General features: G+C 45.6%; 1 protein-coding gene across 2 annotated transcripts in view; it reads left to right on the top strand.

The window, feature by feature from the left end:
- Window positions 1–17,323, top strand: part of XPO6 (exportin 6) — a 104,152-nt gene that overhangs the window by 54,090 nt on the left and 32,739 nt on the right. Inside the window, exons 8-11 of one of the 2 annotated variants that reach the window (XM_054041771.1) lie at window positions 980–1,106; window positions 2,020–2,129; window positions 14,687–14,795; window positions 16,136–16,225. In XM_054041771.1, the coding sequence (XP_053897746.1) occupies window positions 980–1,106; window positions 2,020–2,129; window positions 14,687–14,795; window positions 16,136–16,225 (436 nt within the window). Of the gene's footprint in view, window positions 1–979; window positions 1,107–2,019; window positions 2,130–14,686; window positions 14,796–16,132; window positions 16,226–17,323 lie in introns of both variants that reach the window. The other variant, XM_054041770.1, reaches the window with a different exon arrangement.

The raw sequence follows: 17,323 nt of genomic DNA, 5'->3' as shown, positions 1-17,323 counted from the left end.
AGTGGGAGAGATCGGCTTTTCAGCAGTGCAGTTATGTAACTACATCAATGGGGTTCTTGGTATTAGAATGTTCACAAAGCATCCTGTGCAGTGATGGCATACAAGTTTTGCAGTAATATGTAATTAAAATGATATCCTAAACTCTGGTAAAGCTCCATGTTGCACAGTGCATGTTCACTCCACAGTAACAGCCCACACTGCAGTTTATAATTTGTTTTAGCAATGCTTTCTTGAAGCTTTAACTACTTATTCTGCCATGAAAGTGTGTCTAAATTTTGGTGGTAGGTTCCTTTTTGGGCCCTTCACTTCATATACTGTAGCATCAGAAAGACACAGTCTTAATCATGGAACTGACTAATCCTAGATCTGGGGGAAAACTGACAAGGCGTGTTTAAATCAAGACTGCCTCTCTTTGTAAAAGAGATGGTCTAGTTCAATCACAAGCTCTTAGACTTGATGCAGGAATTACTGGGTTATATTTCCCCAGTTCCCGGAGTACGTCCTATTTATCTCCATGACATGGGTGTTGCCGTTGGTTTGTTTTTAATACCAGAAAATCAATTCCCAATATCTGTGTTTATCCCATTCAACAGTATCTCCCCAAGTGCTACATTCTGTTGACTAACCCCATCCATATCCATTCAGCTATGATGGGTCTTACTGCTAAATATTTGTAGCACTAAGGGGGTTGCTTATCTGAAGGCCTTATTTAATTCATATTGTTTTATCTGAACACTAAAGTTGCTTTTGACTAGACTGTCTTTTCTGCTGTGTTTCAGGTGTTAATGGAATGAAGGGTTGCCCATCCTGTAGGTAATTGTTGCAGGGCTTTATATTTTAATTGTACTACTGGCTATTAAATGTCGTTTTTATTTAATGAAAGGGCTTTGAGTGACTTTTTCACTATTTCAATGAAATTGTTTTTCCCCCATGGCTTCCTTCATGTTTTATCAATTGTTTTCTCTCCTTTTTCCTCTAGCTACATTGAGAAGTTTACAGATTTTCTGCGTCTCTTTGTGAGCGTCCACCTAAGGAGGATTGAATCATACTCTCAGTTCCCAGTGGTTGAATTTTTGGCTCTTTTGTTCAAATACACCTTTCATCAGGTACAGCACTGACACTGCTTTGATCTTAGTCCATCCTTCTTTGTATGTCCTAACCATGTATGATATGGGTAAAGGATAGCTTATTTCCCAATAGGTCTGATAGCTCAAAGGCAGCCCACTAAAACTTCAGTTTCATGCCTTTTTAGCAACTGAACATGTTATACAGATTTATACTGGCTTAACACCTTGGGACTTCTTGGAAGCCTTCATGCACTTTCTAATAGCATAACACGCAAGAAATCTTGCTCCTGGCCCCAAATAGTTGAAAAACGATCAGATCTAGTTATCTTGCATGAATGACTTGGCTGGCTTTTATCTTTGTTGCTGTTTTAATTGGGTTTGGAGAAACTTTTTTGAAAAGTCTCTGTATAACCCCCACACATCTATGCTGGGGGATGGCTTTTTTGTCACTTCTGAAACTGTTGTTTTTACAGCTTCTCTCAGGCTTGGTGGGGGATGATTTTTATCTCTCCCCATCCCCACCCTCCAATACCGTGACCTAGAGTGTCACCTTAAACCTGCTACAAGATTAACTGCTTTCACACCATTCAATTAAACTTACAACCTTATTTACACTTGTAATTATTCATATGTTGTGACCCGGGAGGGAACTGCAAAAGGAAAGATACTTGCCTAGTTCAAGGTCACAGGAGGAGTCAGTCAGAAGCTGGACTAGAGCCTGGGAGGTCTTGGCTCCCAGTCCTAAACTCAGACCTCACCCCCCTTTTGACAGTTCAGGCAAGTAGGGTTTTTCCAAGTGACACGGAAAATTCCTCACTAAAGCAAATCTGCATCACTTAATGGAAGTGTCCTTCCATTCTTGAAAGTTTCGCACCAACTCAAATTCTGGCTACATATAATCTATATTTTACTGTAGTTCATGATGTTTAATATGGGGTTTTGTGTATTTCAGCCTACCCATGAAGGTTACTTTTCTTGCTTAGACATTTGGACACTCTTCTTGGACTATCTTACTAGTAAAATTAAAAGTCGTCTAGCAGACAAAGAAGCAGTATTCAACAGGTAAGCAATGCCAGCAACTGTTAACAAAAAAGAGCTTCAAAGATACTGCGTAAAAATAGCTTTGTCTGTGTGGAGCTCACGCTTGCCTGCTGGTTATGCCTGAGTCATCACACTAAGGGCAAGCCTGTCTTGTATTTCCTAATTATTTTACCTGCAGAGGCTATTGTAACAAAATGTAGTTTGGGGGTGATAGGTTCTACGTGCTTGTGCAGTTCAAGACCTGACACTAAAGCAGGGGCAAGCAAACTTTTTGACCTGAGGGCCGCATCGGGTTTCGTAAATTGTATGGAGAGCCGGTTAGGGGAGGGGATCGTGGCCCGGCCCCCACCTCTTTTATCTGCCTCCTGCCCCATCCAACCCTCCCTGTTCCCTGATGGCTGCCCACCTCCTCCCCCCAGGACCCCTGCCCCCATCCACCGCTCCCTGCCGCCCCATCCAACCCCTCCTCTCATTCCTGACGCACCCTCCCCCGGACCCCTGCCCCATCCAACCACCCCTTCTCCCTGTACCCTGACTGCCCCCTGCCGCCCCATCCAACCCCCCCCCCCCTGCTTCCTGACTGTGTCTGTCTCTCTCTCTCTCTCTCTCTCCCCCCCGGACCCCTAGCCCCATTCAACCCCCTGCTTCCCCCCACGACCGCCCTGACCCGTATCCCCGCCCACCACCCTGAATTCTCCTGCCCTCTATCCAACCCTCCCTGCCCCCTTACCATGCTGCCTGGAGCACCGGTGGCTGGCGGCACTACAGCCACACCGTCCGGCTAGAGCTGGGCCACGCCGCCACCGCGCAGCATAGAGACTGGGTCAGGCCTGGCTCTGCAGCTGCGCTGCCACAGGAGCTCACAGCCCTGCCGCCCAGAGCATTGCGCCGGTGGCAGAGCGAGAGAGCTGAGGCTGCAGGGGAGGGGGAACAGCGGGGGAGGGGCCAGGGCTAGCCTCCCAGGCCAGGAGCTCGGGGGCTGGGCAGGACGGTCCCGTGGGCTGGATGTACCCCGTGGGCCATAATTTGCCCACCTCTGCATTAAAGTAAAGAGGCAAGAACTGATACTTCAGAGAATAAAACCATACCCTAGCCTGGCAACGTTGCATTATAGAATACTGGGTTGTCTGAATTGTATGTGTTGATACATGGATGACATCTTGCTGTGTTGGTTAGGTATCTAACAATAGCATGTTAGACATAATTCCTGGTTTTTGTTGGGACTTTAATATTCACCAGTTTGACTACTAAGAATGCAATATGAATTCTGAAGCTTGGAAATATTGCACTCCAGTGTCTTTATGCAGTGTCGCACTTTAGGAAAAACATTAATTTGTGCACAAAAATAATAAATCTGTTTAATCAAGCTGCATTTTGTGTATAAACTGTATTTTTGCTTTATGTAATATGACTATAGGGAAGAAAGATGGTCCGCTGGTTAGGGTACCGACTAGGACTTGAGAACTTTGGGGCCAAGTACCACAGACTCCTTATGTGACCCTGGGCAAGTCACTTTGTCCCTCTGTGCCTTAGTTTCCCCATCAGTAAAATGGGGATAATAGCACTTCCTGCCTCATGGGGTGTTGAGGGTTAATATTTTAAAGATTGAGGTGCTTGGATATTACGGCAATGGGAACCATTAAAAGATAGATTAAAAACAGCTCACACTTGATGCAGCACATGATTGAACATAAGAACGGCCATACTGGGTCAGACCAATGGTCCATCTAGCCCAGTATTCTGTCTTCCGATAGTGGCCAATGCCAGGTGCTTCAGAGGGAAGGAACAGAATAGTAATCAAGTGATCCATCCCTTGTCGCCCATTCCCAACTTCTGACAAACAAAGGCTTCAGAGCATGGTTTTGCATCCCTGGCCATCCTGGCTAATAGCAACTGATGAACCTATCCTCCATGAACTTATCTAGTTCTTTTTTGAACCCTGTTATAGTCTTCGCCTTCACAACATCCTCTGGCAAAGAGCTCCACAGGTTGACTATGTGTTTGGTGAAGAAATATTTCCTTTTGTTTGTTCTATATCTGCTGCCTGATAATTTCATTTGGTGACCCCCAGTTCTTGTGTTATGAGAAGGAGTAAATAACGCTTCTTCCTTATTTACTTTGTCCCCACTAGTCATGATTTTATAGACCTCTATCATATCCCCTCTTATTCGTCTTTTTTCCAAGATGAAAAGTCCCAGTTTTATTAATCTCTCCTCATATGGCAGCTGTTCCATACCCTTAATAATTTTTGTTGCCCTTTTCTGTACCTTTTCCAACTCCAATATATCTAGTTTGAGATGGGGTGACCAGTTCTGCACACAATATTCAAGATGTGTGCGTACCATGGATTTATATAGAGGCAATGTGATATTTTCTGTCTTATTACCTATCCCTTTCCCAATGATTCCCAACATTCTGTTCACTTTTTTGACTGTTGCTGCACATGGAGTGGATGTTTTCAGAGAATTATCCACAATGACTCCAAGATCTATTTCATGGGTGGGTAATTTAGACCCCATCATTTTATACGTATAATTGGGATTATGTTTTCCAATGTGCATTACTTTGCATTTATCAACGTTGAATTTCATCTGCCGTTTTGTTGCCCAGTCACTTACAGCTTTAAGTGCTATGTTCTTCAAAAGTGATCCTGACTCAAAACCTTTATGTGGTCAGACTATTCAGGCAATGAGACTCTGAACATCTGACCCTGAGGGGCATTGTTTCTCAGTTGTATTTTCATTCAAGCGAAAGTTGGGTGGAAGTACAGAAAACACTGAACTTCCATTGTCTAAAATGCTTCGTGGTGAGAATGTTACCACCACTGTATGGTGCTGCTGTTGAAGTATGAGGCAGTGAACATCATTCACTATCAAACAGTTGACAGATGTTTGGTGTCCAGATGATTTCTTTTAGTGGGATCCTTGACTTATTATAGGCTCACTTAAATATATTAAAGTGCAACAGAGGGTCCTGTGGCACCTTTAAGACTAACAGAAGTATTGGGAGTATAATCTTTCGTGGGTAAGAACCTCACTTCTTCAGATGCAAGTAATGGAAATCTACAGAGGCAGGTATAAATCAGTATGGAGATAACGAGGTTAGTTCAATCAGGGAGGGTGAGGTGCTCTGCTAGCAGTTGAGGTGTGAACACCAAGGGAGGAGAAACTGCTTCTGTAGTTGGAAAGCCATTTACAGTCTTTGTTTAATCCTGATCTGATGGTGTCAAATTTGCAAATGAACTGGAGCTCAGCAGTTTCTCTTTGGAGTCTGGTCCTGAAGTTTTTTTGCTGTAAGATGGCTACCTTAACATCTGCTATTGTGTGGCCAGGGAGGTTGAAGTGTTCTCCTACAAGTTTTTGTATATTGCCATTCCTGATATCTGACTTGTGTCCATTTATCTGCGTAGTGACTGTCCAGTTTGGCCAATGTACATAGCAGAGGGGCATTGCTGGCATATATAACATTGGTGGACGTGCAGGTGAATGAGCCGGTGATGTTGTAGCTGATCTGGTTAGGTCCTGTGATGGTGTTGATATGTGGGCAGAGTTGGCATCGAGGTTTGTTGCATGGGTTGGTTCCTGAGTTAGAGTTGTTATGGTGCAGTGCGTGGTTGCTGGTGAAAATATGCTTGAGGTTGGCGGGTTGTCTGTGGGCGAGGACTGGCCTGCCTCCCAAGGTCTGTGAAAGTGAGGGATCGTTGTCCAGGATACTTGCATCTGAAGAAGTGAGGTTCTTACCCACGAAAGCTTATGCTCCCAATACTTCTGTTAGTCTTAAAGGTGCCACAGGACCCTCTGTTGCTTTTTACAGATTCAGACTAACACAGCTACCCCTCTGATACTATAATAAAGTGGCTATTAAAAACGTGATTTTGAAGACTGTTTTCAGATCAGGTTAAAATAAGGTTAAAAATACATAATATGTTTGTTGAATGACTTAATATAGTGTGACAAAGTTCCTCCTCTATCTTGGTGGGTCCTGTGCTTATTGGCGGATTTTCTTGCTTCAGAGATTCACCATGTGGGTTGGGGAACAGCCCAGAGACCTTCCCCTCTGGAAGAACCCACAGTCCAGGTCAATTGGGAGATTTGGGGGGAACCTGGGCCCGCCCTCTACTCCGGGTTCCAGCCCAGGGCCCTGTGGACTGCAGCTGTCTATAGTGCCTCCTGTAACAGCTGCATGACAGCTACAACTCCCTGGGCTACTTCCCCATGGCCTCCTCCAAACACCTTCCTTATTCTCACCACAGGACCTTCCTTCTGGTGTCTGATAACACTTGTGCTCCTCAGTCCTCCAGCAGCACACCCTCTCACTCTCAGCTCCTTGTGCCTCTTACTCCCAGCTCCTCACACTCGCACCACAAACTGAAGTGAGCTCCTTTTTAAAACCCAGGTGCCCTGATTAGCTGGCCTTAATTGATTCTAGAAGCTTCTTCTTAATTGGCTCCAGGTGTCCTAATTAGCCTGCCTGCCTTAACTGGTTCTAGCAGGTTCCTGATAACTCTAGTGCAGCCCCTGCTCTGGTCACTCAGGGATCAGAAAACTACTCATCCAGTGACCAGTATATTTGCCCTCTACCAGACTCCTGTACCCCACTGGTCTGGGTCTGTCACATATCCCTCTCCCCTGCTCAACGGCAAGGGGTTGGGCAGCTTGAGATGCCAGACAGTGCACACGTGACAAACGATCAGCATTGCCATGACGGCTCCCTGCTCTGTGTTGCACACGGAACTGGAAAGGTTGGAGGGATAAGAACCATCTGGTCACCTTTGTGTTCTTCTCCTTGTTCCGCTGCATCCATTGAAGAGGGGCATGGTCGGTCACGAGGACAAATCTGCGCATGAGCAGGTAGTAGCGCAATGTTTCCATGGCCCATTTTACAGCGAGGCATTCTCTCTCCACCACTGCATATTTTTGTTCCCTTGGAAGGAGTTTCCGACTGAGGTATAGAATTGGGTGTTCCTCCTCCCCGACCATCTGTGATAGAACGGCCCCCAACCCTACTTCCGATACATCCATCTGCAGGATAAACTCCTTGGTGAAATCAGGGGCTATCAGTGTGGGGTTACTGCAGAGGGCAGTCCGTAGGTCTGTGAATGCTTCTTCTGCTGCGTCAACCATCTCACCAGATCAGGTCCACGGGCTTTCACTAGGTCTGTCAGGGGGCTTGCCCTTGTGGCAAAGTGGGGGATAAATCGTTGGTAATACCCCACCACACCTAGGAACACCCGGACTTGTTTCTTGCGACTTGGTCAGGGCCAATTTTGGATGGCCTCTAACTTGTTCACTTGGGGTTTTACCAGACCTTTTCCCACAATGTAGCCAAGATATTTGGCCTCTGTAAACCCTACAGCGCACTTGGCAGGGTTTGCTGTAAGGCCAGCTCGCCTGAAGGTATCGAGGACTGCCTCCACCTTCTCCAGGTGGGTGTCCCAGTCTGGGGTATGAATGACCACATCGTCCAAGTAGGCAGCAGCATAATTGTTATGCGGGTGTAATAGCTTGTCCATGAGGCACTGAAAGGTAGCTGGGGCCCCATGTAGTCCAAAAGGGAGGACAGTATATTGAAAAAGACCCTCTTCCTTTGCGTCTTCTGCAAGGAGAATCTGCCAGTACCCCTTTGTCAAGTCTAGGGTAGTCAAGTACCAGGCATTACCCAGATGGTCCACTAGCTCATCTATGCGAGGTATGGGGTACGCGTTGAACTGGGATACTTCGTGTAGTCGCCGGAAGTCGTTGCAAAATCTTGAGGTGCCATCAGGTTTGGGCATCAGCACGATTGGGCTGGGCCACTGACTGTGGGATTCTTCGATGATCCCCAACTCCAGCATCTTTTTTTACTTCTGCTTTTATTTCCTCCCTCTTTGCTGCTGGCACCCAATAGGGCCTCATTGTTACTCTGGCCCCAGGGTTCGTGACAATGTGGTGATATGTCTCGGTTGTTCGACCCGGTTTTGTCGAGAACACATCTTGGTTCCGGAAGATCATCTCAGACATCTCATTCTTCTGGTCTGGTGTTAAATCGGGAGACACTCTCACCTCTTTGGAAGGCTTGTTTTCCTGGGTTGGGTCTTTTTGGACCGTTGTGCATGCCTCTTGTGCATGCCAGGGTTTCAGAAGGTTAACGTGATAAATCTGTTCTTGTTTTCTGAGTCCTGGCTGCCGCACCTTGTAGGTTACTTCCCCCACGGGTTCAACCACCTCATAGGGCCCCTGCCGTTGGGCCAGAAGCTTGCTTTCTGCCGTGGGTACCAACACCATAACCCAATCCCCTGGTTGGAACTATCGCACTTTTGCCTGGCGATTGTAATGGGTTTGCTGGGCCTCCTGTACCTTCTCCAAATGTTCCCGTACAATAGGGCTAACCCAGGCTATCCGGTCTAGCATCTGCATTACATGCTCTATTATATTTCTCCCCTCATTGGGTTCCTCTTCCCAGATCTCTTTGGCGATATCTAGCATGCCACGGGGGTGATGCCCCTATAATAACTCGAAAGGGGAAAACCCAGTTGTGACCTGTGGTACCTCCTGAATAGCGAGCATAAGATAGGGTAGTAGGGTGTCCCAATCCTTCCCGTCCCGACTTACCACCTTCCTTATCATAGCCTTGAGGGTTCGGTTAAATCTTTCTACCAACCCATCAATCTGCGGATGGTAGACCAAAGTTCTCAGGGTATGTATATGGAGCAGCGTACAGAGGTCCTTCATTAGCTTCGACATAAATGGGGTTCCTTGGTTAATATCTCCTTCGGTAGCCCCATTTGGGCAAAGATCCCCACCAGCTCTTTGGCTATAGTTTTAGAAGCCGTGTTCCGCAGAGGGACGGCTTCTGGGTAGCGAGTAGCATAGTCCAAAACAACAAGTATATATTGGTGGCCCCGAGCCGTCTTCTCCAGGGGTCCCACTAGGTCCTTGGCTATTCGCTCGAAGGGGACCTCTATGATAGGAAGTGGTACTAAAGGTGCCCTCAAGTGGGGGCGGGGACTGTGCAGCTGACACTCCGGGCAGGAGGCACAGTACCTCCGCACTTCTTCATGTACTCCGGGCCAGAAGAACAGTCGTCTGACTCGTGCCAGGGTCTTCTCTACCCCCAAATGCTCCCCAAAAAGATAACTATGAGCCAGACTTAATACAGCGTTCTGGTGTTTTTGTGGTACTAGGATCTGCTGTACCTTCTGCCCCTGTACTGGTGCAACCCGGTATAAGAGATCCTTCTTCATTATGAAGTAGGGTCCTGGTCCCTGAGTTTTCCCTTCCACGGGGACCCCATCTATTTCAGTCACCTCCTTCCTAATGTTGTCATACCTTGGGTCTTCTGCCTGGTCCCATCCAAAATTTCCTCTCCCGGGGCTAATCTGCCCAAGATCTAGGGGCCCAGTCTCTGTTGCCTCTACTGGTTCAGAAGCGTTAGGGTGGGGGTCAGACTCGGGTGCTTCTCCCTCCTGCGTGGCCTCCTTTTCAGCTGCGCGGGCCCGCCTACCTACAAGAACGACCCTCTGGCTTTGGGTCAGTATTTGGGTTCCCAAGGCCTTAGCTGCCCTTCTTTCTTTTTGTCTTTCTACCCTGTCTGGGAGTGGAGAACAAATCTGGGGATATTTCAGAGAAGATTGGGGGTTGACAGTCTGCTGTGGATGCCTCACCAATTTTAGGGTCCCCATCTTTCTCCAATCCCCCTACTGGGAGTAAGTTTCCAAACCCTGGGAAGTCCCTCCCTATGAGCACCAGGTATGGGAGTTTAGGGACTACACCTGCTGCTACCTCAGTAGTGTTCCCTTGGATCTCTATTTTTACTGGGATGGTGGGGTAGTAACTAACTGTCCCATGGACACATATTATCCCCGTACGTTTAGCCTGCAGCAGTTGACTACGCTTCAGGAGCTTCCCTGAGATAAGCGTGATAGCACTCCCCGAATCAACCAGTTCTGTGGTCCCTACTCCATTTAGTTTCACTGGTCTGATATACATGTGGGCGTCTCACTAACCCCACATAAGGTGGATTAGGGAGCATGGATCTGCCCAGTTCCCCAGGTTACACTGCATAGGCTCCTCAGCATTGGGACACTGTGCAGCTATATGTCCCCGCAGGCATAACATCTGTATGGAGCCCTAGGCATTCCCCAGTCTTTTGGTTTGGGCAGTCTAATGTCACGATCCTCTTCTCCCTCAGTGCTCCGACTCTTTGTGGCCTCTGATGGGCCTTCAGCCTCTCTCTCTTTTTCCACCTGGGCCCTCCTGGTTGCCCAGTCACCCGAACTTTAGGGCTTGGTGCTGCTAGTTTAACCCGGGGTGCCTCTTCCTTAACTGGTCGGGTCAGCTCCCTCGCTGTCCTTCGCCTCTCTACCAGAGCGACAACCTCATCATAGGTGGAGGGTTCGTTCTGGCTTACCCAGGCACAAAGGTCTGGTGGTAGTCCCCTCATGTATCGGTCGATGACCAGAATCGCTAGTATCTCTTCCGCACTCCGGGACTCTGTTTGCAACCACTTTTGTGCAAGATGGATGAGGTCATACAATTGGGACCACAGGGTTTTGTCGTCTTGATACCTCCAACTCTGATACTACTGGGCCCGCACTGCTGTCGTTACCCCAGATCTGGCCAGGATCTCTGCTTTCAGCAGGGGGTAGTCTGCCACATCCTCTTCAGGCAGATCATGGTAGGCCTTCTGGGCCTCCCCACACAGGAATGGGGTAAGGATGCCAGACCACTGATCTCGAGGGCAGGCCTCCCATAGGGCTGTCCTCTCAAAGGCCAGAAGGTATGTCTCTACATCATCCTCCCGTGTCATTTTCTGCAGCCAATGGCTGGCTCGAATGAGCCACGTCCCATCATGGCCGCAATTCAGCTCTGTAAGGGACTTTACCTGGTTTACCAGTTCCTGCAACATAGCTCGGTCTTGAGCAGCCTGGTCCATCAGCAGGCGATTAGTCTCTTGCTGCAGCCGCACTGCCTCCTGTTGGGCGGCTGCCTGGACACGGGTAGCCTCCTGCTGGGCCGCCTTGTATCAGTGCCCGCACTACGTCATCCATTATGGTGGGGAAAAAAATAAACCCTCTCCCTTGTTGTTGTTGTTGTTGTTGTGTGTTTTTTTTTTTTTTTAAATCACCCTCCTTCTGCCGCGCTGTGCACCCCAAGATGCCACTCCTAACACCAGTGTGCCAAACTTCCTCCTCTATCTTGGTGGGTCCTGCACTTATTGGCGGATTTTCTTGCCTCAGAGATTCACCATGTGGGTTGGGGAACAGCCCAGAGACCTTCCCCTCTGGAAGAACCCACAGTCCAGGTCAATTAGGAGATTGGGGGGGAATCCGGGCCCGCCCTCTACTCCGGGTTCCAGCCCAGGGCCCTGTGGACTGCAGCTGTCTATAGTGCCTCCTGTAACAGCTGCATGACAGCTACAACTCCCTGGGCTACTTCCCCATGGCCTCCTCCAAACACCTTCCTTATTCTCACCACAGGACCTTCCTCCTGGTGTCTGATAACGCTTGTGCTCCTCAGTCCTCCAGCAGCACACCCTCTCACTCTCAGCTCCTTGCGCCTCTTACTTCCAGCTCCTCACACTCGCACCACAAACTGAAGTGAGCTCCTTTTTAAAACCCAGGTGCCCTGATTAGCCTGCCTTAATTGATTCTAGAAGCTTCTTCTTAATTGGCTCCAGGTGTCCTAATTAGCCTGCCTGCCTTAACTGGTTCTAGCAGGTTCCTGATTACTCTAGTGCAGCCCCTGCTCTGGTCACTCAGGGAACAGAAAACTACTCATCCAGTGACCAGTATATTTGCCCTCCTGTACCCCACTGGTCTGGGTCTGTCATAATACATATGCATGACCATAGAAACCAGAAAAAACAAAAATTTGTTGATTACAATATGTGATTATAACATATTTTCTAACAAAAAGTCAAAAAGGAGCTCAGTCATATTCCTAGCTTTAAGACACATAGTAGACCAAGAATATAGCTAGTGAATGATAGTTACCATTAATGAATTAGCAAGTTTTATGGTTTATGGATTTTAAAAACAAAGTTACCTGGTGAATGTTTCTCTATTAAGAGAAATGACTTAATAGCGCCATTGGTGTAAGGGAATTGAACCTCTATAACACAATGTATCAGGTAAGCTAAAGTTAGCAGTTTCTCCTCTTTGTCTGCTTGTCTGCTTATGTTTAAAGCAGATGGTTCAGCCCCTGTTCCATAGATCCCTTTGCTACCACCATCTTGGCAGCTCTGGGCAAGTATCTCCACCAATGGCTTAAAACTACTTAGCATGAGGACAAGGGAGACCTGTATTCAAAGTAGGCAGATTTAAAACTCTCCATTACATGTCGTGGTTTGTGCTGACTACAAGAAAACCCTTCCTTTCCCAGTGAACATGCTAAATATAAATAACTGATGTGTTGCCAAAAAAGACATTCTGATAGGAACAAGTGCAAAACTAGCTAACCCACCCAGCCCTTGTCTGTTCAATGCTGGGAGTTGCTTTATTGGATTTTTCAGATGAGTTCAGATGTGAGAACTTGCCAGTCTCAATAAACTGTTCACCAAGCTGCACACAATTATGCCGAATTCTCACTGGTCACTCCTCTTCTCCCTCTTTTCCCACAGTGATCGTGGGCACATACCTTGCCTAGTTATATATTCATTTTTTGTGATAAAGGAAAAAATCAGAGTAATATTAGCTTCTTTTGTTGAAGATCGCATTTCTGATTTTCAAAGAAAGATATTCTATGAGCTGCCTAAACTTGTATTGCTCTTTCTGTAAAGGTGCCTGTTTTTAGCTAAAGCTTCTATGGCTATATCAAACATGCAGACTGTTGTAGAAGTGTTTATATGTCTTAATTTGATGATGTAGGTGTGGTTACACCACAGGAATAGCGTGTGAAACTTCCTGTTCCCTGTGGTTTATGAATTTTACATTTAAACCAATAGCGTAGCATACAAATTACCAAATCCATGTTTACATCATCTTTTCAGTAACACGCCGATAGTATAGCAACCCTTCATTGAAAGCATCTGACTGCTCAGTTAGGGGCACAGCTGATTGGACTGTCCCTTACATGCTCTGATTCTTCTTGTTACTAGTATAGAGAAATTCCTAGTTTTCCAGCCTGCTCTTTCCTGGAGAAAGGCATGACCTGGGACATTCTTCAGAGCAGTTGTTTTCTAAAAGGATGGTAGGAAACATTGGGTCTCCAGAGCAACTTGACAGTCCTGTGTCACCACTGGTGGCTGCTGGCTGTGTTCCAGCCCAGGGCTGTTCTGTGTTGATTTTGCAATTTGGCATTACTCGTAGTTGATTGTGGGGGAAAAAACATTTTTGAATTTTTTATGCTACATTGCAGATATCTTGAGTAAATAAAATCTGATGCTGGCTGTAGGTGTGAAAGAATTATCATGACTTTCTTGCACAATAACGGGTCAACTTCAAAACAGCAAAACAAGTACGACGTCAGTGGGAGCTACAAGGCACTAAGCACTTAAGAAAATCATGCCACTTATTTAGATGCCTAAAGATAGGCACTTAGGTTTTTGAAAATCTTAGCCTAAACCACATGAAGGCACTGGAAGACATAAGTACTCTGGGGATGACCTTCTAGTTTAAACCATTACTACCTGCCCACAATCTTGCTATCTATCTGAACCTTTGCTGTATAGTTAAGACTTGAGGATTGGTTTTCCCACCCCACCCATTTACAAGTTGGTCTCTCCCTTGGACAAAGGTTAATCAGAATAATGTGGTGGTCAGAGCAAGTGGTGTTGCAGTTTTGAAGTTATTTAATTGTTTGCCTATCCGTATTATAGGATTTTGATAACTGTGGTTGGCATCTCTGCTTGGCTTTTTAGCAGCAAGAAGCAGAACTTGACCATTGGTTATAACCCATCTTTGCAGGTCTAGGTTGGATATTAGGAAACACTATTTCACTAGTGGTGGTGAAGCACTGGAATGGGTTACCTAGGAAGATGGTGGAATCTCCATCCTTAGAGGTTTTTAAGGCCCAGCTTTACAAAGCCTTGGCTGGGATGATTTAGTTGGAGTTGGTCCTGCTTTGAGCAGGGGGTTGGACTAGATGACCTCCTGAGGTCTCTTCCAACCCTAATCTTCTATGATTTAAAAGCACTGTCCACGCCTCGAAAGAGGTACAGTTAAATGGCTACTAGCAAGCAGGAGCCACGTAATTAGTAGCAAGTTCTTTCAAATGGAGACCATTCATTTAAAGTCATGCTTCGCTATCTTCCAGATCTTCTTTCTCTTCAGCTCCCTCTATTGCTGTTAGTTTCCTGTCAACCTACTCAACTTTGAAAGTTAATCAGTTCTTGTTGCAGTTTCTCTGCATCATCATATGGCACATACTATAGCTTAGAAAAGCTGTTAGCCACAGCAGTGTTAAACTGTAAATGTCTGATGTCTCCCCAGCAAACAATTCTGTAAGGCAGCGTTGTAGGCCCTGAGAGGCAAAGGTTTTCCCTAAGCTGATACAGGACCTACCATTGCTCCTCACTGGAAGGGGGTGAGGGTTTGCAAGAGTATTCTACTAGAACTCCCTTTCCTCAATCTTGTGCTTTTCTTCTTTCACTCCTGGCAGGTACGAAGACGCCTTGGTTCTGCTGCTGACAGAGGTTTTGAATCGAATACAATTCAGGTACAACCAGGCACAGTTGGAGGAGCTGGATGACGAGACTCTAGATGACGATGTAAGAAACCGAGACTTGGTAGGAAAACTGCATGCCTCGATACTAAACTGCTGGATTGTACTGAGTACCTCTGAAATTTCCTGCCAGGATCTGGTCACTTTTTCAACATACAGGCTAGACCACTATTTCACACTAGTAATTTTCACCTCTTGCTGATATCTCTTGTATCTTAACAGTTTCAATGCTGCCAGGATAATGCATGTGTCTAAGCAACTTGTCAGCATCCTCACCATTCCAAATCAAGAGCATTAAGAGATCAGCAGTGCTATGATTCCGCACTTAGCCTCTCTGAACCTAGATTTTAAGTGCAGAAATATATTCAGTTCGAAGGCAGCTGTTACATGCATGAAGCAAAATATACAGTGCTGTGTGGGTTTTGAGGTTGAAAGAAGCATGAAATGTTTTCACTAATGGACTTTGTGTTGCTGTCCTGCCTGACTCTGTTTTTAGCGTGCAGTGGAGGCAGATAATTTCCATTATAGTGCAGCAAATAAAATGAAGCAGAAAAAAATCAGCTTTAATTTAAGAGCCATTTGAACTCTACTCTTTCCATTTGCATATGGTATTTCTTCTCGAAGTGACATGGTAGCTGTAGTGAGTCTAGATGATGATTTAGAGTGATGAGTAAGCCAGTTCTTAATGATATGGCTGGGTTGGGGAAAGAGGCTGTGAAAGTAAAACAAATTGTGGGCTTGTCACAAAGGGAAACCAGGCTGAGAGAGTGTACAGTCAGTCCAGTTTCTCTATAGCAAAATAATCTTGTGTATACTTCTGCAATAACCATTATTTGTAGGAGTTGGGTTTAGTTCCTCTGTGTGTGTTTAAAAAAAAACAACCTCTTTTAGACCAAGGCAGAAAATGGTTCTTTGATTTTGGACACTGTTGTCATATGACACTTAGCCCTTATTTGATATTGGTCCTTTTATCAAGGGAGGGCATGTTTAAATAGAAGACAATGTTTGAAAATTTGCTCTAGAATAACACTGATGTGCTCCAGAATAAGAGCATACAAACAGAATAAAGGACACCACAATTACTAGAAGGCCAGAAAGTGATATGACATGGATGCACAATTACTTAGCATTGTTAACTGCCTTTGTCAATGAAAGCTTGCAAATCTTAACTCCAGCTCAGATTGCTGACAAAGTAAGAAACTCCTATAAACTATATATTGTTTCAATTCTCAGATGTTCAGACAGAAGCCAAACCCTGGTAGGTACAGGTTAGTCATTTCTCCAGTACTTACGGCCTACCAGCTTGTTAAATATAGGCCAGCTCTTTCCACTTTCCGCTTGGAGGGAAATAAGAGGTGATTACCCTGGTCTTTTTCCCCACAGCAGCAGACTGAGTGGCAGCGGTACTTACGCCAGAGCCTAGAAGTAGTGGCAAAAGTCATGGAGCTCCTGCCGACTCATGCCTTCTCTACACTAGTAAGTAGTCATTCTGCTGAGAAGCTGAGATGAAGCAGCTTTGCAACATACGACATGAGCTCTGCTCTCAAGGTTTTGTTGTACAAACACTGGTAGAAGGTTGCTGTGCAATGCTTACGGAGAAGAGGCACAGGGATGTGCTTTTGGATTCAAATCTTGGTAAAATCAAGGCCATAAATTTAAAAGGCTTCAGATTTTCTTCTGGGCTTTGAGAAGTTTTCTACCATATCTTGGGGGGCGTGCCAGAGCACACTTTTGTGCCTCACTCTCTGAATGTCCCAGGGCATTTGAAATTTGGATCAGTCTAGAGGTGAAAACTGGGACAGAGCTGCACACTCTGCTGTTACCAGTTTTCATCTCTAGACTGATCCAAATTTCAAATGTCCCTGTACATTCAGTGAGTGAGGCACAAGTGTGCTCTGGCACGCCGCCCAAGATATGGTAGAAATCTTCTCAAAGCCCAGAAGAACATATGAATATGCTGAAGGGTCAGAGCTGCACACTCTGCTGTGACCTTCAGCATATTCATCTTGGCTTTTCCATAAGGCGAAGGTACTGCACGTAAGGCAAATGGTGAGATGATGCTCCAAGGAGGGTGGAATGTTAACTTAAAATACACGGCAGTCCATAGATGAAGATCGTAGGGAGATAGGGCTCTGTAAACCGTAGGGAGGGAGAAGCAAAAAATACTGAAAATTAGGGCTGGCAGTTCTCACACAATTAACTCAAAAAAATTAATCGCGCTGTTAAACAATAGAATACCAATTGAAATTATTAAATATTTTTGGATGTTTTTCTACATTTTCAAATACATTTATTTCTAAAACAACACAGAATACAAAGTGTACAGTGTTCACTTTATATTATTTTTATTACAAATATTTGCACTGTAAAAATGATAAAAGAAATAGTATTTTTCAATTCACCTCATACAAGTACTGTAGTGCAGTCTCTTTATCATGAAAGTGCAACTTACAAATGTAGATTTTTTTTTGTTACATAACTGCTCTTTAAAAAAAAAAAAAAAAAAAAAGTGAAAACTTTAGAGCCTACAAGTCCACTTAGTCCTCCTACTTGTTCAGCCAATCGCTAAGACAA

The sequence above is a fragment of the Malaclemys terrapin genome, chromosome 10, assembly GCF_027887155.1.
Source record: "Malaclemys terrapin pileata isolate rMalTer1 chromosome 10, rMalTer1.hap1, whole genome shotgun sequence".
In the NCBI taxonomy this organism is placed as follows: Eukaryota; Metazoa; Chordata; order Testudines; family Emydidae; genus Malaclemys; species Malaclemys terrapin.
This window is presented reverse-complemented; position numbering and strand designations above follow the sequence as displayed.